The sequence below is a fragment of the Astatotilapia calliptera genome, chromosome 17 (genome assembly GCF_964374335.1).
Source record: "Astatotilapia calliptera chromosome 17, fAstCal68.1, whole genome shotgun sequence".
Taxonomy (NCBI): domain Eukaryota; kingdom Metazoa; phylum Chordata; class Actinopteri; order Cichliformes; family Cichlidae; genus Astatotilapia; species Astatotilapia calliptera.
In genome coordinates this window covers 4,296,262-4,305,932 of record NC_137438.1, presented here as the reverse complement: position 1 = coordinate 4,305,932, position 9,671 = coordinate 4,296,262, and the positions used below count along the sequence as shown (strand labels likewise).

The 9,671-nt window shown below is 39.6% G+C and overlaps 1 protein-coding gene across 4 annotated transcripts; it reads left to right on the top strand.

The window, feature by feature from the left end:
• The first annotated feature begins 93 nt into the window (after positions 1–93).
• On the top strand, positions 94–9,670 carry osgep (O-sialoglycoprotein endopeptidase). Of its 4 annotated transcripts, none has more exons than XR_013902725.1 (12): positions 94–251; positions 4,178–4,306; positions 4,403–4,522; positions 5,283–5,458; positions 5,605–5,700; positions 5,804–5,853; positions 5,955–6,033; positions 6,136–6,201; positions 6,885–6,975; positions 7,245–7,499; positions 7,923–7,998; positions 8,626–8,667. XR_013902725.1 is itself a non-coding variant. In XM_026147388.2 (12 exons), the coding sequence occupies exons 2-12, from the start codon at positions 4,192–4,194 to the stop codon at positions 8,994–8,996; spliced, it is 1,008 nt and encodes a 335-aa protein (XP_026003173.1). In that variant the 5' UTR covers positions 95–251; positions 4,178–4,191; the 3' UTR covers positions 8,997–9,670. The 4 variants fall into 4 exon arrangements, 3 of the variants coding, with proteins under 3 accessions (XP_026003173.1, XP_026003174.1, XP_080147753.1); XM_026147388.2 differs by lacking the exon at positions 7,245–7,499 and adding an exon at positions 8,957–9,670 and having other exon boundaries at positions 95–251; positions 8,626–8,724; XM_026147389.2 differs by lacking the exon at positions 7,245–7,499 and adding an exon at positions 8,957–9,670 and having other exon boundaries at positions 121–255; positions 8,626–8,724.
• Position 9,671: the final 1 nt, after the last annotated feature.

The window sequence follows — 9,671 nt, the reverse complement described above, 5'->3', positions numbered from 1 at the left end:
GCTGCTGTAATGTACACAGTTTATTACCGTGGCATGTTAGTTAAGTAAGGCTCTGTTTTTACGTTGTCTTATGTTAAGGGAAAATGTTAAGGCAAAATGGTCTGTCAATCCTACCAGTGTTTGGGTCCTCTGGGCTTCGTTATGGAGGAGCTGAGCTACAGAAATTAGCCCAGCCAGTTAGGTTTACGTGCGTAAAAGTTAAAGCGATATGAATTAAGATTAATGTGACCTACCGAAGGAAATTTTAAAAAGTAGGTAAATATATTTTGTTTTCAAAACCGCATCACCATAAATTTACTTTTGGAAAAAAAAGTCGGTCTGTTCTCTGGCGGTTAGCATAGGAGCTAATTAGACAGCTATCAGGATGCTTATGCTTTGGTTCTTTTAGAATAGAATTGAATAGAATGCCTATATTGTCACTATACAGTTGTACATATACAGTTATATATATATATATATATATATATATATATATATATATATATATATATATATATATATATATATAATGTACAATATACAAGACGTAAGTAATATGTAATAAATAGTGTTATGTATATACAGTTGAGTATTGCACATGGAATTGGTATAAATAGTGTTATGTATACGTTATGTTGTTAACGTATGTTATGTTTACGTATTGATTGTCCGAACGTTTAATGTGGAAATATGTAGGTTAAAGGTGTATTATCAGGGTTAAAAAAATGCGTGCAATAACATGTTATCTGCATAAAAATGTTTGCTGCTAAATAATTTGAATCTTGAATTTTGGTGTTGATTGTATTTGTGTTGTGGTCAAGTCAAGTCAAGTGGCTTAGGACCATCCATCCATCCATTCGCTACCGCTTATCCTTTTCAGGGTCGCGGGGAGTGCTGGAGCCAATCCCAGCTGTCATAGGGCAAGAGGCTTAGGACCATATAATAATAAATATGTGCGTGATGAAAGTTGGGCAGCTCGACTTTATATGCTCATATGGGTCTGACCCTTTCACTCCTTTGATTTTTTTCCGTTTTGTACATAACTGTTTTTGGGGCAAATAAAATGCAAGTAGGGATTAAAACCGCAGAATTAATGATTACCGGTGCTGGAAATACTAGCGCTTGATGCAGTGTTTTGATTTTGTTGCCACGGGTACCCACAAAGCAATGCGCGAAAGTCACGTGGTCTGTCAATCTCTATCCGGTTGTTCAGTCTGACGTCACTAGCCGTGTCTGGGTCTAAACTCCGCTGCAGGTCCATATCAAACGATCACTATGGCATTACTGAGAGTTGAAAAACTGTCTAAAGTCTTTCATCTTTAATAAAATGATCAGTGTCTGCTCTACCAGGCGTAACAATTGAGTTTAACATCCAGGCATCCATGAAAACGGAATTTATGACATTTAACGGAGTTAGAAGTTAGCAGGGAGTTAGCTCGCTAGCTTCTATCTAAATACAATATAGCATGTCCTGACTGCGGGGTTTTGGAAACAAATTAAAACGTACAGCTCTGTTATCACTTCCAGCATAAATGAAGACAGAAAACTAAACAGCAGTGACGTTTGTAGGGTTACTGAAGTTGGGCTAGCTGGTATATAATGATGTGCTACGTGACCGCTAGCGACACAGGTATGTTAGCATAATATAAACAAGCTAACTTTTTTTCCACTGATAAAAGTTAACGTGAGTGTTCTCGGTGGTCAGAAACAAATGTAATCGCATGGCAGGATGCTGTAAAAGGACCAAACTTCAACCAGGAGAACAACTGAGATAATCCATCCACAATACGAGGTTAGTCATTCATATACTGCTGCATGGGCTGGGCTGTAGTTACATCCTAAGGTTTTAAAAACTGAGCTTAAATAAATGATTAGCGGTAATAAAAGCCGAGGGAGGTCAACAGTGATCACTGACTGTTTTAGGAGCTTTTTGAGATCAAATAGAAGAAAATACATAACATTAAACATGTTAACAACACAAAAGCCATATTAAACGCAGACAACTTTAGACCCGGAAGTAGGATTCGTGGCGTCATCACTGAACAACCGGATTGTTATTTCAACCATGAGCACCGCAACACCAGACAGAACAGCACGGTACAGACACAAGACAGTGCAGACACAACAGTGCAATAGAAAAGGGCAACAATGACAGTGGGTTGTGCAAAAAGTAACTTGCTGTATGAAGGTGTGTGTATGAGATTGTGCAGATGAGTGCTTGAGATAGTTATGTGTATGAAGGTGTGTGTGTGTGTGCGTGTGTGTGTGTGTGTGTGTGTGTCAGTCCAGTATGAGTGTTCTGACGGCTTGGGGGAAGAAACTTTTTTGCAGTCTGGTAGTGAGAGCCCGAATACTCCGGTACCTCTTGCCAGAAGGCTGCAGGCAGGGTAAAGAATGTGTGTGAAGTAGGGCTGAACGATATATCGCATTTGCGATAATATCGCGACATGATCAAGTGCAATTTTCTAACCGCAAAGGCTGCGATTATACTCTGGACATGTCCAAATTCATGGGCTGCATCCTCCTGAGGCCGCATTTGTAGACCGATTACGTCACAGCGACGCGCCGAAGGCTGTCCAAATTACTACCATATCCCAGAATTCATAGCGCGGCCCAGCCAAACTCCAGTTTCCAGCAATGGCGGCCGCTACTAAGTTTTAAAATTACTCATACTAATCTTTCTGGGTCACAAAATAAACTTTTAACATATTTTCAGGCGAGAAAGTAGTTGTGTAAACATCAAATATCTGCTCGGTTTATCAAGATATCCCATATTTGCAAAAGTGCTTCGACGTTTTCAGAGGCGTCTGCTACCCACCAGCTCGACAGCTAGCCGGGAGCTCGAGGGTTACTGATGCGGCCGAGAACGGCACAACTCCCGGCACATCATTTTCAGATCACCGCGGAGTTTCGCTGCTCGGGTTAAACGTGATATATAAGTCACGTAGACAACCTAAAAATGTTATTGTTGGGCTTTTTTCAGTGTTTTGTTTGTTCGTGAGTAAATCGGTTTGGCTGAGATTAAAGTTATTAGATTAGATAAAATAAAACTTTATTAATCCCCCGGGTGGGTTCCTCCTTGGTTTTCACACAGCTGACTAAACGTCAAACAGAAAACTTATTAAACAGAAGTATGAGACAGTCGAGAATTTACACCAGTGTCTGGTTATATTTTAGATAGCAAGAAGCAGACGGCCGAGTTTATTAAACTCCACCGAGACAGCGGTGACGCTAATCAGAACTAGACCGTCCAATTTCACGCCTTTAAATTTTAAAGGCGTGTTTGTGTGTGTGTTTATACAATTGCTATTATGTTTGCACTTTATGTGTAATGTTACTGACTGCAGAGATCAGTAAGATGTGTGTATATTTTATTTATTAGTTTTATTTATTTAATATTATTTTTTTAATTGAATGACTGTCTAGTAGTTCACAGATGTCGAAAAACTGAGTGTGGTAAAGCCACTGATTTTGTTTATGTATATTTCTGCAATCTGCACATTGTACTGACTTTCATTTTAATGTTTACACCAGGGTTCCTTGTCAGCACTTTATGCTCAGATGTTTGTAAGCTAAAAATAAACTATTGTGTATGTTCAAATATACTGTTGTGATTGAAGAAGTTAAATAAAAATGTCAGTCATCAATTCATGCATCACCTCATGTCATCATAACAGAGGTCTGTCTTCCAGGAAAGAACAATTTAAAATTAATGTAATATAGTATTGGCCATACTATATGATGTATTGCTTGTCTTTGTTTAATAATACAGAAGACAAAGACCTTAAAAAATAATCGCATATCGCATCGCAATCGCAATATTGGGGCAAAAAATCGCAATTAGATTATTTTCCATAATCGTTCAGCCCTAGTGTGAAGGGTGCATGGGGTCCTCCACAATGCTGGTGGCTTTGTGGATGCAGTGGGTGTGATGAGTGTCTGTGCTGGAGGGAAGAGAGGTTCCAATGATCTTCTCATCTTTTCTCACTATCCGTTGTAGGGTATTGCGATCTGATACGGTGCAGTTACCATACCAGACATATTTAGATATGTGGATGTCTAGTCCAAAAATTTCCAGTATAATCTGATTTTGTTTTATTGTGCCTTTTTCTTGCCTGTAATAGACTTCCAAGAGAGATGAAGGGTTTAAATGAAAAGACACTATAACAACACAGTGACTTCCTTCTTTCTGAAACAGTTTTTTCTGCAGCCATGACTGTAGTGATTGGATTTGAGGGCAGTGCCAATAAGATCGGCATAGGCATAATCAGGGATGGGGAAGTGCTTTCCAACCCCAGACGGACTTACATTACACCTCCGGGTCAAGGTAAGTTAGAGTTCCTCTAAGATATTAATGATAACTCCAACATACTGCTTATATGAAAATCTGTTAGTTGACTGCATGCTTTTTTTTATATCTCAGGGTTCCTGCCAAGTGACACAGCCAGACACCACCGTGCTGTCATACTAACCGTCCTGAAGGAGGCGCTGGAGCAAGCGGGGCTAAAACCTGCAGACATCGACTGTGTGGCATACACCAAAGGTAATATAAAAGATTTTAACTTTCAGATGTCTGTCAAAAATTTATCCAAACATGTTCTCATCAAATAAGGGTCATAGTGAACTTTAAATAACTGAGAGTTGATTGTTTGTTAACAAACAAATGTTAGTTTTATATTGTAAGTTACTCAAAAATGTCACTAATTTCTGTGTGCCATTAAAGTTCAGACCTTCGTTAATGAAGAGCTCCCAGTCAGAAAAAGGATAGCTTAAAGAGATAGGGGATTTTTCCTAATAAACAAGCCAAAGAACATTTGTCAAGCTCCACAGTTTATAAAGAAAATGGATCATGTCAAAATTTCTCTTATTTGTCCTTCCTTTGACAGCTATGACAATTATTAAGGCCTGCTTTAAGAAACACATGCTTATCTGACTTACATCTTACATCTTGGGTTTTTTTTTTAAACTATGACAGAGAGAATATAGCTTAGGGCTATAGCAGCTTTAGACTCTAAGAACATAACTAATGGAGGGTTCAAAACCACCTGATCCAGCCCTAGTTATCAACTATAACAAAAAGTAAGTTTAATCAGACCCTGAGGAGTCTGAGAGCTGAAGGCTCTGGCTCCCATTCTATTTTTATAAACTCTAGGAACTTAAATTAAGCCTGCAATCTGAGAGCAAAGTGCTCTGTAGGAATATTATTGTACTAAAAGGTCTTTAAGATATGAATTGAAATAAAGGGACTGTGATTCTTGACTGATGTCTGTAGAAGACCAAACCAATAAGTTGTTCTCCTTCAGGTCCTGGTATGGGTGCACCCTTGGTGACGGTGGCTCTAGTGGCACGCACAGTTTCACAGCTTTGGGGAAAGCCGCTGCTCGGTGTGAACCACTGTATCGGACACATAGAGATGGGACGACTTATCACCAAAGCCAACAACCCCACCGTGCTTTATGTTAGTGGGGGCAATACACAGGTTGGTTCCTCCCTGTAAGCCTCATGCAGAGCTTTTTGGCACAGAACATCTGCACTGCATTTTCTGATGAGCAGCTGTCAGCTAAACAGCAGTATATTTGAAGTAGAAATGCAGTTTGAGTTTTGTTCATCCTGAATTTTGTGCAGGTTATTGCATATTCAGAGCGGCGGTACCGAATATTTGGGGAGACCATCGACATTGCAGTCGGCAACTGTTTAGACAGGTTTGCCAGAGTTATTAAGGTTTGTGTCATACTTCTCAACATGAAACCATCAAGTTGCATTTCACTTAGTGCAACAGATTATCGAAGTAATCATACATCTATGAAACGATTTCTACACTCAGATTTCCAATGATCCAAGTCCAGGCTACAACATAGAGCAGATGGCCAAAAAGTGAGTGAGATCACTGAATAGTTGTGAATATTTAGTGTTCTTTATGTCTTTTAATTTTTTTTATGTTTATTCTAAACTTTGCTTTCTCTCCACATTGCCAGAGGGAGTCAGTATGTGGAGCTGCCATATACAGTAAAGGGCATGGATGTGTCCTTTTCTGGCATTTTGTCCTACATTGAAGTAAGTCCTTTGCTCTTCTGTAAAGTTGGTTGTGTCATATTGATTGAGTTATCTCAAGGCTACTTTTGGTTTACGTTCTTTACATTTATATTCCTTCCACAGGACGCTGCTCATAAGATGCTGAGCTCTGGTCAGTGTACATCAGAAGACCTGTGTTTCTCACTTCAGGTACAGCATAGCGCCTTTATACACACGAAAGTCAGAAAGTTCATATTTTGGTTACGTGGAAAACATTTGATCCAGTTACCTTTGGTGTCGCAGTGTAGTTATCCTCTGATAAAACACGTTAAAGGAGTTTTTCTCATTGACTTTATAAGATTGTCAGAACATATTCTGAAACAAAAATGCTCCTTCTCATTTCAAGTGCAACTGGAATGAAAAGGAGCAGCTGGCATCTTCTGGCAGCTGGTTTACCAGGTTTTGTACATTGTGTGATTTACTGAAAAGTGTGATTCAATTTGTTTAAGGAGCGGCACAGAGGAGGTTTCACACTTTTTTAATTGATAAAATAAACTAAAATAAAAAAAGAACAAGCTTTTCACACACACTGATTTGAACATAAAGTCCTTTTTTGAAAAGCTTGTTCTTTTTTTATTTTAGTTTATTTTATCAATTAGTTTTAGCGAGAGTTACGAGAGTTTTAGCTAATAGATTAATTACATTTTGATTACTGAAATGATCAGTTGAAAGCAGCACATTATTTGAATTGTTTAAGATGATTAAAGCATACTGGATTATCAAAATATTTACCTCTTGAATTTCTGTTAATCAACTACTTGTTGCAGCCCTGATTGGTGTGTTGGCATCAGTGATGTCAGTATTTCCCATTAGTATTGCTTCTGTCTTTGCAGGAGACATTGTTCTCCATGCTGGTGGAGATCACAGAAAGAGCTATGGCTCACTGTGGCTCCCAGGAAGTGCTGATTGTCGGGGGCGTTGGCTGTAAGTATATCTGAAACGATCAGCTGCAGCTTATTCTAAAATATTAAAGCAAATATGCTGAAGCATTTAAGTTTTTGCAGTCATTTTGTGTGCGCTACTTTTACTGTTATGAAATGCTTTGCAATCAGAGTGTAAGGCTCGATTTTATCTGTAAAGAAACGGGAACACCAGTTTTCTTCTGTGTAAAATCCAACAGAATAAAATGACTTCCCACAAGCAGTAAAGCTGTCTACATGAACTTCAGCAATTCTAATTATTATACTCTACAGCGATGGGATACTGTCATTGCCTATCCCTAGCCTGGTTGAGGAGTTTAAATGTGCAGAAGTGAGGCCTGAGATGTCACTCATGGACTCCCACGACCCCATAGTGAGAGGCACTGCTCCCACCCTAGCAACGGGGAGGAAGTGGACCCCAGCCACATCTGTGCTACAGGCGAAATCCGCTCTTCGGCATCGTGACGTGGTGGGTCACGTCCAACAGGGCAGAGGAGGATAATGGCCGAATCACTCGATGAATCCAAGGTCCACTACTGATGATGTGTCCCAAATTTTAAAATGATAAGCTAGATCAGATCTCTAATCCCTAAACCTAACCAAGGAAGGAAAATGGCAGATTAGCCTGGGTAAAAGACCGAAAGTTGAGGCACACAACGATGCGTGCTGCTGACAAAGTTTCTGGGCTGCCTTTCCATCCCTCAAGAGTCTCTCCATCTAAAGCAATGCATTCTTATCAGGGACTGTAACATCTAGTCCTTCTTACTGATTCCAAGGTTCGTTGTTTCTAACTACTGTTTGTTTATGTACTTATTGTTACAGTCACCCAGGAATGCCTTGGATCCCTTAAAGTCTAAGCCCATTTTTGAAACTCCTCTCTGTTTACTGTTGCTATGAATGGAAATGAGTTCACGCTCTCAGAAATGTGTTTATCTCATGTTCCAACCACAGGTAATCTGCGTCTGCAGGAGATGATGGGAGTGATGTGTAAGGAGAGAGGAGCAAAGCTGTTTGCCACAGATGAAAGGTAACCCAGTCTGCCCAACACTCAGATCCTTCACTTTCATTTCCATTGAAACTTCACTAGAATTAGTTTCACTTTTACACGCACGAGCAGCAGTTTGGTCCTAAGACCGAGTACAGCATACTCTCACCCACCCTACTTTTAAGAGTTAATGTGTTTGTTATTTTCAAAGCTCTGTGAATTCCAGGTACCGTACAGTCATGAAATTTCCTAGCTGATTCCACAGTCAACTGTTAGTGATATTTTAAGAAAGTAGAAATGATTGGGAATGACAGCAACTCGGACATAAAGAGGTAGGCTACATATAATCACAGAATGGGGTCAGCGGCTGTTGAGCCACATAGTCAAAAATTTCCATAGACACACCAGAAGGTCAGAAGCTGTTATAACTGCAAAGCCTGTGGATTAAGAGTTGGATGTCACTCAATCTCATATGTGTGTGAAGGCAGATGAGCAAATACTTTTGGTTATAAAGTGTACCATTCATAGCCACAAAAACATCTGATGTATGAAGCTGTTCTTGTGTGAACACATGCAATGGAGCTCTTCATTGTGACTTTTTCAATTGGTGTGATAGGATGTTGATCTGGCTGAAAGATGCAGATAACAAAGATCAGTTTGTTGCCACAGATTTTGCATTGACAATGGAGCGATGATCGCTCAGGCCGGCTGGGAGATGTTTCGGTCTGGTCAGGTGACAGAGCTAGAAGACTCATGGATCACACAAAGGTAAGGCTTCATAGACCTTTTCAGTTGTGATTTACGGTAATAACCCACCATAGAATCACATTTATGTTCCTTACTCATTATAGGTCGATTATATGTCTGTATGAGTTAAAGTGGCTGTTGGGTTTAAAAGTTGCTAATCCTGACTCTAGGATGGAAAAATTCATTCGTATTGTGTTTGTGTTCATATTGCTGTGCTTGCAGTAAATGACCATGGGTTTCTCTCCTGTTGCAGGTATAGAACAGATGAGGTGGAGGTGACATGGAGAGACTGACTGCAGCACCATCATTTTGTGGTCTGTTGTGACACATTTAGCGTGGTACAGCGGGCCTCAAACATAACACAGCAGCTCCACAGATGAATACTTTTCTGTACATCCAAAACCTGATCTCATCACATGTTTGAAAAACTATTCAAACACATCCAAGAGACATACTGCTGTAACATGGTCCTTCATGAAAAATGTCTCAAACGCTCAGACTGTAAATTAGTTCAGTTCCTGAGCTATGCTTCACTGGTTAAGGCCTTTACACGCCAACAACAACAAAAAATGCAGACTATTAACCAGGAAGACTGCAGGTTTCCATTTTGAAGGGTTTATCCAGACAGATATTTGATATCAAAGGAGCTGGTTTCATATTTTTAGTGCCTAACTAACATTTAAACAGCTCACACACAGAGCTCGGTGTTGGATTGTATGAAGGAGTAGCTTTGTATTACCAAAAATTTTACTTTTCTTAAATTTCCCACCTTTGTAACTTTAGGTTCTGGAGATGTACCCGCGGAGGCCCTCTCCCAGAACTTGCTAGTATAATTTCTTGCACATTTGTGCTCTTATGTACAGTTACAGCAGAAAGTTTCTCATGAAATAAGTGAGATTTTCAACCCTGTGAGGTTGCCAGCAGTAAATGACAATTTGTATTGAAATAAAGAGGATTAACAGATCCAC